Raw genomic sequence first — 18853 nt, 5'->3', positions numbered from 1 at the left:
TAGCCAGAGGCAACGCCTTAGCCAAGCTGGCCGATGTAGCTAGGATCTACTCGGCTGACTATCCGTGACCTCCGGATAGAGGCCGCGAAAGTCTAACATCGCCGAAGTGCCCTTCTTGTTTGATGGCATCATCTTATTTAGCGTTAGGTCCATGTGCTTAAAGAACTAAAACAACTATAGGCTAAAATTCCGTTCATGTAAAAGAACCCGTGGTATCCCATGGACTCATCCAATGTACTCTACGCCCATCCACATATGTGGTGGTTAACCCAGGGTCTGCTTGACTTGAGTCGGCATGTCCACTCTGTTGCGGCGTCGAAACGCCGTATGTGGTCTAGAGTCTTAACTTGTTGGCCAAGTATGTCTTCCCGATGCTGGTAAATAATGATGGTGTCCTATTTCTTTCCTACCTGTTTACTATCTTCCTTCTACTCTATTATCATAGATCTAGATTCCTTAGGGCTCAATGTATTTTAATCCCTACCAGACGCTTGTCTTTCGAGCATCCCTCACGAATACGTTTAGGTGTAACCCGTAGCCCTAGGACCCGTCAGGCAAGGCGGCAAGGGCTTGATCTCAGCTTCTCACTTCCTGGTTTTCCCGACCCTTCCCTCATATTCTCTAGTATTCAATATCTCTGCTTCTATCTTATATTATTTTCTCAAGAATGGCACGTTCGACAGAAGACAGTTTCTTGATATCGTCTTCGACAGATAGCTCAGCAGACCTGTTTAACGAAGACATGTTGGGTCAGCTGAATTCAAAACCCCGAAACCTGCTCAATAGAGTAGATAGCATGTATAGGAGGAATTCTCTAGTATCATCTGACACTCCAACTTCCTTAAAGGCCCCGGAAGACAACGGAGAACTCCTAAGATTCGCAGTAGCTACGGCCTTAGGCATCGACGCGAGTTCACTCCCCACGCCATTTCGTGAATTGCAGAACGACGACGACCCAAGCTCAGTATATTCGAATACAAGTGAACCTCAACAGCTTCTTAATGAAGCAACGCTGTTGAGGAAGGACTCCGTTAGTTCAACATCGGTCTATTCGTCACCTACCGACATCAGCGAATGGAGAAAATCAATGGGTGCTTCGATCGAAGAGCGTATTACTGCCACAATGGCTAGTGTTCTTGGTTTAGACAATGACTCGCTACGTCTCGATGAGTCGTTTGTTGACCTCGGGGGTAATCACCGAAAGGCCAGGAAACTCCGCGCAAGGTGTATGGACGAAGGCTTAGTTATAAAGACCAAGGACATCATGAACTGTAAGACTATTGCGGAGCTAGAGACATATGTGACGCCGCTCACCCCGTCTGAATACTCGGAGAAAAATATACCAACTACAATAGTCAGTCCGTTGAAGCCAATCTCAGTAAGAAATCACCTGGGCAGCACCGAGAGGCAAGCATCGCAGGACGAGGGGCCTCCAGCGATTCCACCTAAGGCCCCGGCTAGATACACAGCTTCTCAGTCATACCTCAAAATAAGACCATCTCGAAGACGCTATAATCAGATAGAACAGGCCCTAACCCTACATGGCGATATCTCGAGAGCAATCGTGCTCAAACCAAAGGCTGGCCCATTCGAGGATCAGTTAGTAGCATTTGTTACTCTAACAAGTTATTTTGTGGAAAGACCTGATGATTGTGAAGTCAAGCTCGTTAATCCTTGCCGTACAAGTCAACTACCATCAATTCGCAAAGCAGTCGAATCACGGGTGGCACCAGGCCTTGCTCCTCGTCTCTGGGTAATTTTGGAAAAGATGCCCTTGGACGATGGTGGGAAGAATAATCGGAGAAAGCTTCAAACATGGATACAAAACGCCAATGATGAGCTATATCACCAGATTCTTTCTATTGACTCAAAGATAAAATTGAAACTTCTCATCGCAGGAAGTAGCATACAGAAGCTACCTTTAACTCAACCTATTTCCCCCGTTACTTTAAATTCATCACCACCTAGGATTTCGAGAGGGGATGCTGGCGTCATTTCCGACCTGTCGCCAATGCAACATCTATATTTACATACGTCCATGGGTGGCGATTATAAACTACGAAAAGCCGCGAAGGGGGACTATAGGTTTAATCAAAGCATGTTATTTCGGTTGAAGCAGAACTTGAATGTGGTCGATATTGAAGCAGCAATTGAGGCCATCGTTGGCCACCATCACATGCTTAGATGTCGGTTCCGGTCGAATGGGAGCTCCTGGTGCCAATTGACAGAATCTAATATCTCGTCTTCGTTTCGCTTTTCGCATCATTCAATCCAAACCCATGCCGAAGTCGAAGAACTTATAAGTTTGGCGCAAGGGGTTATTGATATTGAAGCTGGTCCGGTGTTTGCTGCTCACCACTTCTGCACTCCTGATGGTCGTCAGATGCTTTACATGATCGCACACCACCTTGTTGTCGACCTCAAGTCTTGGAGCATCATAGTAGACGACTTAGAGGCACTGTTAACCAATGGCTGCCTTGTATCTGGCCGTAGTCTCTCTTTCACAGAGTGGTTGCTTTCTCAAAAGAGTTGTTATCAGGAGATGGAGTATTCATTCGACATCCCAGCAGGGAATCCTCACTACTGGGGAGTCGATTCTGCTTCTAATACGTATGGAAATGTGGTAGCCACCGCCTTTACGCTCAGTGAAGGCGTTACGTCTGCACTTGAGGTCAAGTGCCGGGCCTTACGGATGGATACGGTGGATGTTTTTATGGCCGCTCTTGTTCGTTCCTTTGCGCAAACGTTTCGCGACCGGCCAGTCCCTACTCTGTGGGATCAAGGTAATGAACGATCTTTATCTGATACAGAGCTCGACACATCGGGGACTGTCGGGTGGTTTACTTCGCTTCGCCCGTTAACTGTAGATGTTCTATCTACAGACGACATTCTAACTGTCCTCAGCCACGTGAAGGAATCACGGCGTGTCAGTTCCCGGGAGAGCCCTTTGCAGTTCACTTCTTCCCATTGTCCCCTTGAGCTTGTCTTTACCCATTCTGGTACTGTGCAAAACGTACTAAGTCACGATTCACTACTTGAGCAGATACCTGTACCAGATAAAACTCTAGCCTCCAGAACATCGGATATTGGGCGTAATGTTGGGCGAATTTCTATATTCGAAGTATCGATTTTGGTCGACCAAGGAGAAACCAGATTCAAGATTCTCTACCCCAGGAACTGTGCATATCTGGAGCAGATACACAATTGGTGTCATGGATACGAAACCACTGTGCGCAAAGCTATCAATGACCTGCAAGTTGGGTCGCCCGCCCTACCTTCATCGAATATCTCTCACATAGAAGTTACCGACGAGGAATTCGGTCAATTAAACACGGCAGTTCTACCTCGTCTTGGCCTCAATCTTTCTGATATCGAGGCCATCCATCCCACGACGATGGTTCAGCAGAACATCCTTACGAATCAGTCTTTAATACCAGGGAGCTCCAACGCGCAGATGATATATGATATCGATACACCTGATGGTCCCATTGACATTTCCCGGATCTGCGACGCCTGGCTTAAAGTATCAGAGAAGCACTCGTCTCTTAAAACCGTCTTCTCCCAGGCCGTTTCGAAGAATGGACTATACGACCAGTTGATTTTACGATCTTACTCGCCTAGCATGCTCTTTCTCGAATGTGATAGCGTCGAGGATGCAATGATGTCACTAAAGAACCTACCGCTACTATCGTTGAACGAAGGTATTCCGTGGCATCGGCTTGTCGTTTGCAAAGTGGCTGGGAAGACCCTGTTGAAATTAGAGGCTAGCCAAGCGTTATGTGATGTAAATTTATTTTATACTCTTCTTGATTCCCATGGCTAATCGCTAATTCGAAGGTTAGGTTGCCAGCATGGCGATACTTTTCAGAGAACTTGAACAAACTTACTTGGACGGCCGAACCCCCTTAACACGCAAATTATCTCATTTCGAATACACGAAATGCCTCGAGGTAAAGGCTTGCAGTGTTGATTTCTGGCGGGAGTATCTACATGGCATTCAGCCGTGCCGGTTCCCCAAGCTCACCTCACAGCAACCGACTCCTTACAAATGGGAGACCTCATCTATCGACCTTAGGGTCTCATCTGAGCGCCTCAAAACTTTCGCCGAGGACTACAATATGAATATTTCTACCATACTTCAGATTGCTTGGGGTCTGCTATTACGAACCTATATCGGGACGAACAACATTTGCTTTGGGTTTCGCGTTTCTGGTAGGTCGCTTCCCGTCGAGGGCTTAGACAATGCTGTCGGCTCGTTTTCGACTGTATTGCCATTCCGGCTCGCCATTCCTCCAGAGGAGTCTATCGCACGATTGTTATTGGATGCGGAAGATCAACGCCGGCGAACACTCGATCATCAGCACGTACCCCTTACAAGAATCGAGCATGAGCTAAAAATTAAGGGAGGACGCCTGTTTAATACTTGTCTCTCATTCGGATATGAATCTTTCTTGGCCGACCTTTCTATAAATACGAAGTGCAGTCACATCAAAACAGAGCAGGCATCAGAGTTTGATCTTAATATCGACGTATATTTCCACGACGGTAGTATTACGGTCGATATAGGATACCGAATACTCACACCGGAGCAGGCGACCTCTATCGCTTGCGCTTTTGGAAGAGCCATAGAGGCCATCATGGATGCGCCGGCGAGCACAGTCAAAGAAACAGATCTTTTCAGCATGCGTGACCATAGACAGATTCTAGCGTGGAATAGCATGCCTCAAGTTGGTGTATCAAAGGAGCTTGTTCAACAATTAATTGTAAAGACAGCGTCGACGAACCCCGATATAGAAGCTATCTGTTCCTGGGATGGGAGCCTGTCGTATGACCGTCTACATCGGTTATCCATTGTCCTCGCTAAGCATCTCCTTGCTTCCGGCCTAAAGCCCCAAACTCCCGTACCGGTGATCGTTGAAAAAAGTCGATGGGCCGTGGTTGCCATGCTAGCTATACTGCAGTAAGTCGGCGACACCATTTCAAGTAAAAGCATATACTAACCGACCCTAGTACCGGCGCGATCCTAATACCCGTTGATGCTGAAGTAATCTCATCATTCGCTTGGGTTTTCAAGACTGTCGATCCCGATTTTGTGTTGGTTTCGGATAATGTCCAGAGTTGCATAGGTGGGCATGATGTTAAGGTTATCATCGTAAATGAAAAGACTGTTTCGGCAATGTCGGCACAAGTCGTTGATATGACGCTTCCGGAACTCGCACTCCACGACATCGCATGTATTCTCTTCAGTCCGAGATCTTCTGAGAATGCTAAAGGTATCTCGTACAGTCACGCCGCTCTAGCAACTGCATGTGCTGGGCAGGGGTCGACGTTGCTCATAAACCCGTCGAGCCGGGTTATGCAAATTTCATCATACAGCGTCGATATTGCGCTCTCGGAAATATTCACTACCTTAGTGAATGGAGGATGTGTCTGCATACCATCGTCCTCGGAAAGAATTGCGGACTTTCCCGGGGCAGTTGAGCGCATGCATGTTAACTGGGCATATTTAACTCCGACGCTGTCCAGGAAAATTGACCCAGAGAATTTACCAGACATGGCTGTGGTCTGCTTCCGCACACTGAACTTAGATAGTGACGTCTATATCCCATGGATCAACAAGGCAACAAAGGTATTGCTGGCTTATGGCTGTGCCGAAGCTGGCCCCCTTGGCCTCTCTACGACCGAGCTCACCCTCTCGAAGACCTCGCAGTGTTTCGGTAGCCCTTTCTGCGGCAACTTTTGGATTGTTAGCCCTGAGGATAATACCCGACTTATGCCAGTCGGGGCCCTTGGGGAATTGGTGATAGGGGGACCAACGCTTGCTAGCAGGCTCAACGTTGTTGACACTAATATCAAGGCTTGGATCAGCAGGAATAAATCACAGACTAGATCGCTCCTAGAAAAGTCTGGAGGCCATCTACTGAAAACGGGGCAGTACGTTCGCTACCTAGAAGACGGCGAGATCGAATTTATCTCAGGTGGTAGTGAAGAGACAACAATTGATGGCAGAAAATTTCGTCATTCAGAGGTTGAGCCTAAGCTGCGACAGTGTCTTGGTCGTGGTGTTGACGTGGTTGTCGAGACCATAGCCTTCAACGACCCAGCCTCGGCCCCAGTCCTTGCTGCATTCGTAGAGCTTGGAGAGAACATGTTACAAAGCAGTGAAAATTTATTAAGCCTTGATCGTGTGGCTAGGGAAAGGTTGTACCTATCGAAAAAGATGGCTGATATGGTCCTTCGGGAGACCTTACCCAGTTACATGATTCCTTCGGTGTACATACCAGTCATGCGCATGCCGCTAACAGCGACTTTAGATATCAACAGGTTAGAGCTTCAGCGTATGATCGCGGGATATTCCAGGAAGCAACTTCTAGGATTGGCACAGATTTCAAATCCGCAGGAGGTTCAGGATACCAGCTTCAAACCCCTCCCGTTGACCCAGGTCGAGCGCCGTATGAGGGCTATCTGGGCACATGTCCTTGATGTAGAAGAAGACTTGATGAAGGCTGGCGATGGGTTCCTGAGTCTGGGCGGCGACATCGTCCTAGCCCACGACTTGATCGTCGAATGCAAGCAGAGAGGCATTGGAATTTCTATCGTCGATGTTCTTCGCGATGCTCCTCTCGCCGAAATCTGTAGGGGGGTCGTGACGGAGGCATCTCCCGGAGTTGCTCAAGATGACAGAACCGACCGATTGGGCCGGCCGGATAACTCGGTTGAAGAAGCGATAGTGCCTCGGCTTGGGTCTGATAGAAGCGTGGTTGAGGATGTGGCAGAGGCATCCTACATTCAGACGATGTTTGTTGAGTCTGGAATGCTACAGAGCCGTGGCAATATCGATTACTTGACAATCAACATCAGCGGATCGTTAGATTGGCGCACACTCGAAACTGCATGCTTCATGCTAACCAAGGCTCACCCGATCCTTCGAACCGCGTTTGTGAGCCATGACCGGCAACTTTACCAGACAGTTCTCCGGTCGTATCGCCCAGAGTTTTCGAGGGTCCAATGCCAGAGTTGGAGACTCGGTAACTTGGTAGCGAAGATCATCAAGAGGGAGAAGTCAGAGACGCCCGATTTCCGTAGACCCATCACCAAGTTTTCCTATCTTGATGCCGGAAAGAGCTCTATGATGTTGATCCGTCTCTCTAGGGCTCAGTACGACGATTTTTCCTTGCCTATACTTGTTCGGGATCTCGGTCGGTTTTATGGCCTTGGTTGCAGCGACAAGGTCGTTCCCCGTCCCGGGTTTTGTGAAGTAGTCAGAGCTTCTCAGTTTACACATTCAAACTGTGCGAGAGAATATTGGAGCTCTCTCCTCACGGGAGCAGCAGTGACGCAAATCGTATCTCAACCCTCGCCCGCGAGCATCAACCTAAATTCGATAACCCTCCACCAGCAAATATCCGTGGGATCGCTGCATAATCTAGGCGTGCAATTCGAGACGATCCTCAAGGGCGCGTGGTCTATTGTTCTTTCAAATTTGTCTAGTACGGATGACGTGGTATTCGGGCAGCTTATCGAAGGCAAAAACCTAAGTCTCCCAACAGGCAAGGTAGATATCTCAGGTGTCGTTGGTCCCGTGGGCAATATTATACCGGTGCGAACGCAACTTCCAGATACCCCCATCACACCATATGAATATTGTCGGCGTATACAAGGCCAGCATGTCGCTAGCGTTCCTTATGAGGGCATGCAGACCTCCGATATCGTACAGAAATGTACGCCTTGGCCATCCTGGTCGCGATTCAGCACTGTTGTTTGCCATCGAAACCAATTTGAGGACTATAAGTCGACTAACTTTGTTATCGGCAACGCCAGCTGTAAGCTAGGCTGTATAGAATCAAGCCACCAAGGGTCTGACATCTTCGTCAAATCAACTACGTCGGGGGTTGCTAGCGTTGACATATCTCTTATGTTCTGCGAGAAGAGGTTGCCCCTATACTTTGCAGACGACGTGATGAAAATGTTTTGCTCGGTCATCACCATTCTAACCTCATCTTTCGTCATGGAACCGATAGTCTTGAAAGGTCTCGGCGACGATTATTCTACGTCGAGGATCCCACTGCCAACACCGAAGCGTGAACTCGACGTGCCGTCGACAATAGAATCGGTCGACCCAGATCTGGCTCGAGATGTCCATACCATCATTTCAACTGCATGGGGTACGATATTAGAGGCCCAATCGCTCAAAATGCCTGATATCCGTTCAGTGCCTTTCTATGAGATATGGGGCGCACTTATACCCGCAGCTGAGCTTGCTAGGTACTATACCGATAACATGAGTTCAGCCCTAGGCATCGGGGGTATGGACTTCACGATGGAGGAGATCGTTGACCACCCAACAATGATGCAGCAATACGAATTGATCATCGCTAAAAAGCACGCATTGCAACTCAGACGTAGCAAGAGTCCTATGTTGATAGGGACTCAGTCGGCCTGGGCCAAAGGTATACGCAGACTTGGCGGAGCACCTAATCTAGCCAACACAACGCCCAGTAGCCACCCTAAACGGCACTTCCATAAGCCAAAGGGAAGTGGCGGTAGCACATCAATGGCGTCTATGACGATGGGTAGCAGTCAAAGTGACGAGGAGCTCGGAGAAGATATCACGCTGGGTTATAGCGCTCCGGGGACGAAGAAGGGGGCCTCGTTCCTTGGAAAAATGATGATACCCGCCATATCCGGATAGATTTCTTCATATATAGACACATTTATTGACACATTCGTTGACACTTGCATGGATGGGGGCAACACATGAGCACCAAGTATATGGGTACCTGTATCTATCTATTACTCCGTCATTTCACGATTATTTTGATGTGTTAGGTAGGTAGGTAGTCATTGTTATACTAATTCCTCTATGCCTATACAGGTTAGCCTGGAGATACAAGTACCTCGGCTTGTAGTATGCTAGATCAGCACAATCATTCCGCACTTTTGACTCGGTCATTTTGTCGACTTAATTACCTCCAGCCCTTCGCTCTGGCTTTACGACGACCTTGGCCCCCTCCTCCATCTCTAGAGCGCTCCTCCTCGCTTTCCTATTGGCTCCCAAATGTGCCTTACCCGACTGTTGCTTACCTACTTGCCCGTAGAACTAAGGGACAGTTTAAGGGGGGTACGGGGATTGTGGGGATGAGATTGGGGTATATGGGATTTAGTTTATGGTCTATCTACCTACCAGTACGCCTCACGAATACACCTTCGTCTCTCCAGATTGTAGTACAGGGGTATTTGACGGTAGATCTTCTGCTGGCAGATCTCTTCTGCTTTTCTAGCTTCCTTGCAGTTATTACAGGTTTTATAGCCTAGAACAACCGGCCGTCTTCTTATGAGCTTTGAGCAGGGTCTACTATCTTCGGCCTCGAGGCAAGGTATACGAACTTCCTGACGACCAAATCCTGCTTGGCATTCGTAGCAGTGGTATCGCTGTTGATTTGACCAACACATTTTCCTAATATCAGATCCTTTTAATCAGATGTTTTAACTCACCTAGACCCACGTATGCAGAACCGAACAGTTATTAGGTAGGTAGGTATGGATTTATTTTGGGGGGTTGGGAGGCGAGGGTGAGGGGCGAACAGTGTTATATAAAACATCGCTGATCATCCGCTTGTTTTACAATGTTATTGTGACGACGAACAATACATAATTCTGATATATAATATCTCTCTTTTACGATTAAGATAGATATCCAGTACCTCCTTTATTTAAGGTGATTTTGTTGTACAACATCTCGTGGTTATTATTAGAAAACATGACAAAGACTCCTATTTTCTACCTTTGGTCCCTTTTTGTTGGCTTTCCCCTTATAATGTCCAAGTTGAATATCCTGTGTAATACAACATGATGCTATGTAAACTGGGCTTATTCCATTTTCTTTACTTGCTTACCTAGGTAGTAGGTATTTACCCTGCGTGTGCCGTCCCTTGTTAAGAAATATAATTCAGTCATACACTTTGGCTTGATATAATCAATTGTTAATAAAAACTTCATTCTTAACAAGAGGCGGGAATAAGTGAATGCTCACTTTAGGTTTAATACTAAGCTACGTATCGTGGTCGAACTTCGATAATGACAATATGTCTCTGCGTCTCTTTGTCACGACATTGTATGCGTCCACCAAAGCTAAAATCTGCTTTGTCTGGAAGTTATCTTTGTCAACCGACCCACTTACTCTCCCGTAGACAAAGATGTCCTGATTACGAGCCCATGTTTCAAACAAGCAGATTATCTGGTATGCTCACCAATCAGTCTCATGAACATCCCCATGCCTCAGTTCCCGACAGTCAGATAACCCATGTTAGCATTATTCGCTCAGGTAGAAAATAAATGAGCAATGAGGGAAGACTCCAGCTGGCTCGCTGCCGCTACGAAGAGCATACTACAAGATCTAGATACGTCTAAGAAAGAACTCGAACTTGTTAGAGACGTGTTGGACAATTATGAGACTAATTCAACAACATCGGAGGCGTCTGGTAGTAGGTTCGAAGATCGGACGTTCTGTATGAGGGCTTGCCAGGAATATTCCGGTTCGAGGGTTCATATGCTCGAAGAACGGATAAGGCAGATCCACGTATGGTCCAGTGATAGAAAAATGGGCAAAGAAATACCCGATGGGGTGCCAGATGAGTATGCCTCACTCGGGGATGGATTTCATATTCTCTAGGTAATTTTCTAATCGGTGGCAAGCAGGTGGTCCACGGTTGACATCGAATGGCGACAATGGTTGAGCGAGCAAACTTCTTTACAAACCAGCACCCCCAATAATCGGCAAATCGACCCTTTCCAGGCCGGAGGAGTCGATATGGCAGTGAGATCCTGGGGACCGCTAATCCCTCTACTCGAGATTTACACTAGGTGAACGGGCGAGTAGGGTATGATATCGAAGTAGTCGACTTTAGGTGAGGCTCTTATACGTGTGATAACGTCCGCGTCCTTACTACAGTGGTCGTAGTAGTTTCGCTCGTACATACCTACCTACCTACCTACCTACATACATGTATGCATACATACATACCTACTGACAAAGGAGGTTGATAGATAAGAGACTCGCGATTCTTTTCGAAAATAGGTCGCCCTCCTTTTCAGCTCTGAAGCGATGCATTACCGGTACTATTTGTGGATGTATCTAGGTACTTATGTAGGTATATTCTGGCTAATGCCCTCCGCATTCTGCGAAAGCCTTATCGACGGTGTTAGCCAATAGTTGCTCATAACGTTACGTACGAGAAATGGCAATGGACAGGCGACGGAAAAAGTACTAAAAAGTAAACAGCCAATACGGAAGCGAACTCCAATCTTGACCCACCCCTTGCAGCCCTTGCAGCCCTCGCAGACCTCGCAACCCTCGCAACCCTTGCGCTCAGGGAATTAGGGGTTCGCCCACAGGCCACCCGCGGGCCACACCGAACCTTCTTTAGGGCATGTTACCGTATTACCGGGTCTTGAGAGATCGTAATAGGCGGCGAGAACTGATACATGCTACGTATGATAGGCGGGTATATGTAAATTAGGTCACCGCCGGATACCAGCAAGAAAAGCAGCTCGGGCTGACCGAGATAGTAGAAGGCTGACGTTGGGCGAGAAGATAATTGTAAAGATGAAAAAAAAAAAAAGTGTTTAAACATGTGCTTTGTCGTCGTTTGGTACTACATAGGTAGGCCTGCTCGTTGGTCAAAGCACACGGAGGGGGGAGGGGAAGGGGGGCGATCAGACCTGAGGAACAGGGGGGAGGGAGAGGAGGAGAAGGAGGAGAGGGGTTGGCTGGTCCAATTTAACCAATTATCGAATCAATTAGTGGCGTGAGTAAGCTGGTGAGTCGTCTTTAGAAGGACTGCTGAGCAGCTCAGCAGTTCAGATAGAGATTTTTAGGTAACAGATTATCACAACATCTGGGGATTTGAGTGGGCTACCTAGTAACAACATGGCTTACCAGTATCCATAGATGTAATTCGGTCAAATGCTGTCTGATGAGATTGGCGAGAAGCGCTATGACTAATGATATCGGTGACGAATTATTCTAGAACGATACCACGTTACGTACTATGTATAAGAGGCGGAAGAATCGAATCATCGTTGTCTTGCCTTACAGCTTCGGCTACGCTAGCTGGCTAGTTAATATGTATGTACGTTAATAAGATGCCGTGAAACTAACATACTGGGCATAGTATGCTTACCGTATGACCATCATGCGCACGAGACGAGAAGAGGGACAAGAAGAGGGACTTCTAGAAAGGTTCTACGCGTTGCCTTCATCCTATCCCGTCACCGTCCAGCCCGTCTCCATCTATCCATCGGTCCGTCTAAGCTCGTTCCGGAAGGTAGGTGTACACACTAGATATGTAAGTAAGTCTAATGCAGTTTATTACCTATATATTGAAATTAAGTCGTCAAGTCATATCGAAGGATTCGCGATCTAGTAAATAGCTGATCGTAGTTATGGCCAATCTTGTAACCAAGATGCAGGGAAGGGTGATCTCCAACCATGGTTCTCTGATGCTCCCAATGTCTTGGACTCGGTCCTCTGCTCTACCATTCGCTCTTCCCATTCTTCCAGCACCTAGGTACGTATGTAAGCATCGCCATCGCGAAACCTACAGCGTCTTGGCCTGATCAACGTGTGGTTGGCGACCTGTCACAGTCATGGCCTTTTTTTTTTAATTCCCCGAAATTACTTTATGGGATTCTTTTCAAGAAGCTATACCTATATTTTAAAATATTTTATTAATAGGCATCTACTTGCTTTAGCACATACGTACTTACATAGAGTCTTGATTAAATATTGCTTATCGGCAATATTGTCCACGACAGGCAGGACAGGACAGGATACGAATGTAATCGGAGCCTAGACTTTACCAAGAGCTGGGCACGGGAAAAATTATTGTGATTACATAGGATGTAGCAGGTATGTACCAAAAAGAGAAGGTATAATTTTTTATTTATTTTAGCTACGTGACGATGCTAATATATATTATGTCATTGGATTTTTATAATGTATTAAGATGAAAAAGAAAAAAAGAGAACATATTAATATTGATAAAGGGAGAATGGGAAAGAAAAGTACGGTACTTTGCTGCTTCGTAAAAGTACAACAACTTTGGAAGACAGGGGTGTGTACTGTACTATGTACAGCATGCTATGTAAATGAACTGCGCCTCCCCTCGAGACCTGGAAACAGCCAACCAGAACGTATATGGACTCTTATCTAAAATGGAGCAAAACGGCGTTAATAAGTACATACAAGATATGGTACGCTGTGAAATGTTAGCGCATCCTTTCGCGAATGCCCGTCAGCACTTTAGATAATCCTCCAACATTTAGAGTTATACATACCTACCTACCTACCTGCCTAGGTACTAATACCTAGTACAGTATAATATAATATAGTATAGTATAGTATATGAGAACTCTAGAATTTGAAGACTGAAAAAGTTCAAGGTCCCGGTTCTAAGGTTCTTCTAAGGTTATTACGAAGCAAGCGGGCTTGAGGACTAGAGGTGCTAGTAGAGACTTGGCAAACCGGGGAAGCATCGTCAGTGAGGCAATTCGGCAGACGACCCTTCCAAGGTTTTTCTCAGTGTCCACCTTAGCAGCCTAGGCACTTAAGGGGCATAGGGGGTCCGGGAAACTAAACATTAATTAAGATCCGAGGGTGGAGAAATATTGGAGATCTTTGGAGCCGCCCTGCACTGAAGTACGCTGTACGCGGTACGCTGTAAACGTGCGTACCTACCCAGCACTGACCTCCATAGCACTGGTCCAGCAGTAGCAGCAGCAGCAGCAGCAGCAACAGTTTTAGCCTTATCTAGAAAGAGTGAAACCAGGCCTTTTCGGACCGGTAACGAGGGTATGATCTCGACTAGGGGAGAGACATACGTACTAGGTATGTAAGAAACAACCTTAAAGGCATTCTTGTATTATGTATGCGATTCCTATCGTTTCATATGTCGTCGCAATTCGGTCAACGTTTAAAGATTTATGAACCAACTAGTCAGTTAGTTAATAGTAGACTACTTACTAAGTACCTGAGTAACTATCTAGCTAATTACCTAACCATGTTGCTTAAAGGAGGAGAAGACGATGATGACGAAGATGAAGAGAAAGAAAAAGAAATTAGAAAAAAAAAAGAAGAAGAAACAAGGCTTGGATATGCAGGTAAGTAGCTGCATGAGGGCGGCGTTGCTTTCGAGGCGCGCGTGTTCGTCTCGGCCGCGTTGTCTAGAAATATACTAGCTTGCTTGGAGTAATGGCTTGGTTCGGGGTGGCCAAGATGGAGGATGGAGAGAGTATCACGCGAGTTGCCCCCCCCCGAAGCTGACCGTTTTCGTCTTTTTCGTTTTCTTCGGTTTTCCCGTTTTCCCCGTTTTCTTTGTCCTTTTTTTTTTTTTTTTTTTGGTTTCTCCCTTACACGAACGGTTATCGATTCATTAAAATTTCATTAAATATACGGTCGATCTACAGCTAAGTTACTACCATCCCGCGCTTTTTATGGAGGAGATCCTGACTGTAATATTATTTAAGACACACAGATGCAGACACGGACACAAAAATACAGATACAGATACTGGCACACTAACACACTGACACACTGACACGCTCATACCCTGACCCTGACACGCTGCTTAACCGCTTTAACTGCTACCAGAGCTATATACTATGTTAGACAGCCCAGACTACATACACTCGCTGTCGTTGATGTCGTTATTCCTCGGCTACAGGCATCCTTCGTCCTTCGTCTTCCCCATGCGGCCAGCACGTCTTGGCCACCACCCAGTCTGCCAGCCTGCCCTGCCAGCTTACCAGGATTTCCTCCTCGTTCCCCCCCGTTCCGCAATTATTATCATGTACCTACTATCCTAAGTGTATCCTACTGATCCACCAATCCCTATCAATACCCTTGTATGAAATATAACGAAGCACGAAGTACTATACACGAAGTTCATTGTACAGTACCATGTCATGTCGATAGGTTCACCAGGTTCACCAGGTTCAATAGGTTCAATAGGTTCCCAAACATTCGATAATAAATAAGAGTCTACAACCGCCCTCTTAACATTCTTAACCCTCTTAATACTGTAACGTCGATCCCGTTGTTCCCTCCACTTACTTATAAGACTCTTGTAGTCTAGCGGCCGCCTCTGGCCTGATTGGAACATCTACTGTCGCATTTCCTGGCCGTTCGTTCATAGTCTACCTTCTATCTATCGTCATCCCATCCCATCCCCTTCCTTATCTTGGACTATAATAATAATAACAACCGCCTCTTGTCTTTCCCCTCCTTTCCCTTCTCTTTTTCCTCTTTCTCTTCCCCCCCCCTCCGCCTCCGCCTCCTCCTCCTCCGCCGCAGCCGCCGCCGAGCTAATCGACGAATCTCGTAATCCGTAATGGTGTCTTCCGACCCCGCTGCCAGTAGCGGCAGCAAAGACGAGAAGGATGTCGGCCTCCCGAGTTACTCGAGCCCGTCCCTTAACCAGGCAGAAGGTGCTCAGAGGTCTGACAAATGGGCTACCCGCAACGGTCTGAATCTGGAGTCCTTTAAGAAGCGCGACTACGGCGCCGGAGTTGTCGAGCTCGACCGAAGTATGAAACCCCGGCATCTGCACATGATCGCTATCGGAGGTTCGATTGGAGCTGGTTTCTTCGTCGGTTCGGGTAGCGCTTTAGCCACGGGTGTAAGTCGCAAGAGTCTCTTTCCTGGGCTCCCCCTTCTCTTTCTCCATCGACACTCCTGCTAATTAACATGGCTTCGGTTAGGGCCCTGCCACTCTCTTGATCGACTTCTTGATTATTGGTGTGATGATGTTCAACGTCGGTATGTATAGTCGTTTCTCTTTTCTCTCTCTCTCTCTCCCCCTCTCTCGTTGCCTGGCTCTTCTCGCCTCCTACCCCTTACCTCCCACCTTTCCCGTCGCGATATCTTCCTTGGATGGCCTGTATTGACCCCTCTCGCTTTCTAGTCTATGCTCTTGGTGAGCTGGCTGTCATGTACCCTGTCTCTGGTGGTTTCTACACGTATGCGACTCGCTTTATCGATCCTTCATGGGGTTTCGCTATGGGCTGGAATTACGTCCTGCAATGGGCCGTCGTCGTTCCGCTTGAGTTGACAGTGTGCGCCATCTCGATCTCGTATTGGAACGCGGAAATAAGCTCTGGGGTCTGGATCACTGTCTTCTACGTCTTTATCATCATAGTCAACATATTCGGCACTCTAGGTTATGCCGAGGAAGAGTTCTGGGCCTCGATATTGAAGCTCTCGGCCACGGTCATCTTCATGGTCATCTCCTTGGTTTGTGTCCTCGGAGGTGGTCCCGAAGGAGGTTGGTATGACAATTATTATGGCGCGCGTCTCTGGTACGATCCCGGTGCGTTCCGTCACGGTTTCCGTGGCTTCTGCGCCGTCTTTGTCACCGCCGCCTTTTCTTTCAGCGGGACCGAGTTGGTTGGTCTCGCTGCCGCCGAGGCGAAAAACCCGGCCAAGGCTCTTCCCGGTGCCATCAAACAAGTCTTCTGGCGTATCACCCTGTGAGTATTCTTCGAGTCGCGTCCCCCCCCAAATTCCTTACGCGAGGTTGATGCTGATGACGAGCCTTCTTAGCTTTTATATCCTCGGTCTTACATTTGTCGGTCTTCTAATTCCTAGTAATGACCCTCATCTCTTGAACGCCACCAGCTCCAACGATGTTACCGCCTCGCCTTTCGTCCTAGTCGGACAGTATGCCGGCCTTACCGGGTTCAACCACTTCATGAACTTCATTATCCTAGTCTCGGTCGTGTCCATCGGTGTATCAGGTGTTTACGGTGGAAGCCGCACTCTCACGGCCCTCGCTCAACAGGGCTATGCGCCCAAGATTTTCTCCTACGTAGACCGCGGCGGACGTCCTACATTTTCCGTTGGCGCACTTCTCGCTTTCGGACTGCTGGCCTACCTCAACCTGGCCGCTGCTGGCCCGGATATTTTCGACTGGCTCTTGGCCTTGTCAGGTCTAGCCGCCCTCTTTACCTGGGGTTCTATCTGCCTGTCGCACATCCGATTCCGAAAAGCTTGGGCATATCACGGCCACACCCTCGACGAAATCCCCTTCAAAGCGATCGGTGGTGTTTGGGGATCGTGGCTCGGATTAATTTTGATCATCTTGGTATTAATTGCCCAGGTAAGCATAACGAGTCCATATCACACACACACATACATATACACACACCTCTATGTATATGTCCTTTATATTTACTAACTGGCTTTAGTTTTTCGTCGCGATCTGTCCTCCCGAGGGTGGCTTCAACGACGCTGCAGGTTTCTTCCAATCTTACCTCGCGCTTCCCGTCGTTATCTTGTTCTGGGTCGTAGGTTACGCATGGAAGCGCACCGGCTGGCTCCGCACACACCAGATCGATGTGGACACCGGTCGGCGAGAAGTTGACTGGGATGAGATCAATGAATATCGTGCACGGATTGCCGCAAAGCCTGCCTGGAGTCGCTTATACCATTTATTGTTTTAATTCGAAAAGCGATACAAGGGGGATGTTCTTGTCGAGGTCGTATCTTTCCTATGCGATACTCGGCTAAGCATCGTGTATATATGAACATAGAAAACCTGAGAAGATATATGCGTGACTAATACGCTATTTCGTCGGCCCAGAGGTCGTGATACGCTACGGCCGGTTACGTGTAGAAATGCCTGGATGAGAAGTGATAGAACCCGAATGGCGAGCGGAGACGTATTTCTATCAGCATGAGAAGGTCCTTGAGGACGAGTCGCGCCCTTTAGTTTACAACTACTACGCTATTGTTCTTGGCATATCTCGACCAGGTTGAAGTGCAAACTAGGTAGAATAGATTTAGGTGCTCATTTGAGAAGCGGTTTTGCTCTCATCCAGTACGAAAGACGTGATCAGCCATCACCTCGCCGTAACGCTTGAGGCACGGAGATCGAAGTTTGGTGAACTTGGTAGGTAGGTACCTAGGTAGGTATAAAGTAAAGAAGCCCAGTACTTACCTACCTACTTTACGGTACTAGTCATACATTAAGTCAACATCAATTCCTATATATCTCAAAGCATATGATCGCCGTGTGCTTTGATGAAAGGATGAATTGAAACTACGGCTCCGTCGGAAGGTAGATGGTGAGTACTAAGGTAGGTTGCTAGGTAAGTAGGTAGGTAGGTAATCATTATATTATATAAATAAGAAAAAAAACTCTCTTCAGTTCCAAGGCTTTTTTTTTTTTTTTTTTTTGTTATTTTCTTTTGTCAATGATGAGATCTTCGTACTCACCCCAGGTTCACCTTGATATATAATGGCTTACTAGATTTTCGTTCTTATCTCCCTACGCCCCCCCTCTCCGACCCAAGCAGGGAAACCAACCAATGTCACCCCATCTCCTTCCCAAATAGGTCTTCCTCTGGCTAGAACTGTTGACTGTTGGTTCGAAAACTAGCGACGAAGCATAACTCGGTAACAGCACGGCCCTGTTTGATGGACATCGTGGCAAACATCAACACGCGTATGATATACAACGTCTGTATATGTTGACATGGAGGCCCGTGTTGACGACACGCCCAGGCCACTCAGACTGGGGGTAAAAGTAGCAGAGTAGGTACCTACCTGGTAGCAATAATGTGAGCAATGCAACCCTCGGTAGTGATATCTGTAATAATTTCTATTTTGCCAAGTATTAGTATGGGCTTCTGGTACTCTCATTCCAATGATGTGCGATGCCGATATTATCGCGGGGGAGACGTTCTTGGTAATTTGGCATGCCCCCGAAACAAGATAACGAGGTGACTTACTACTAGGCAAACGAGGTCGGTACCTACAAAGATGGCCAATCTATGTGAGACCAACAGGTTGGAG

The 18853-nt window shown here is 47.3% G+C and overlaps 3 protein-coding genes across 3 annotated transcripts; all 3 read left to right on the top strand.

The window, feature by feature from the left end:
* Nucleotides 1-667: 667 nt before the first annotated feature.
* GGS22DRAFT_193548 (uncharacterized protein) lies at nucleotides 668-8692 on the top strand (the record flags this gene model as incomplete). The annotated part of the gene is made up of 3 exons (XM_047965399.1): nucleotides 668-3784; nucleotides 3843-4960; nucleotides 5011-8692. 3 exons carry the CDS (start codon nucleotides 668-670, stop codon nucleotides 8690-8692), a joined length of 7917 nt encoding a protein of 2638 aa, XP_047814033.1.
* A 1650-nt stretch (nucleotides 8693-10342) lies between these two features.
* On the top strand, nucleotides 10343-10867 carry GGS22DRAFT_193547 (uncharacterized protein; the record flags this gene model as incomplete). The annotated part of the gene is made up of 2 exons (XM_047965398.1): nucleotides 10343-10635; nucleotides 10699-10867. The coding sequence occupies 2 exons, from the start codon at nucleotides 10343-10345 to the stop codon at nucleotides 10865-10867; spliced, it is 462 nt and encodes a 153-aa protein (XP_047814032.1).
* A 4408-nt stretch (nucleotides 10868-15275) lies between these two features.
* Nucleotides 15276-17775, top strand: GGS22DRAFT_99247 (amino-acid permease inda1). The gene is made up of 5 exons (XM_047968632.1): nucleotides 15276-15677; nucleotides 15760-15817; nucleotides 15963-16527; nucleotides 16601-17156; nucleotides 17245-17775. Exons 1-5 carry the CDS (start codon nucleotides 15390-15392, stop codon nucleotides 17497-17499), a joined length of 1722 nt encoding a protein of 573 aa, XP_047814031.1. The 5' UTR covers nucleotides 15276-15389; the 3' UTR covers nucleotides 17500-17775.
* Nucleotides 17776-18853: the final 1078 nt, after the last annotated feature.

The sequence above is a fragment of the Annulohypoxylon maeteangense genome (genome assembly GCF_022496945.1).
Source record: "Annulohypoxylon maeteangense strain CBS 123835 unplaced genomic scaffold GGS22scaffold_30, whole genome shotgun sequence".
In the NCBI taxonomy this organism is placed as follows: domain Eukaryota; kingdom Fungi; phylum Ascomycota; class Sordariomycetes; order Xylariales; family Hypoxylaceae; genus Annulohypoxylon; species Annulohypoxylon maeteangense.
This window is presented reverse-complemented; position numbering and strand designations above follow the sequence as displayed.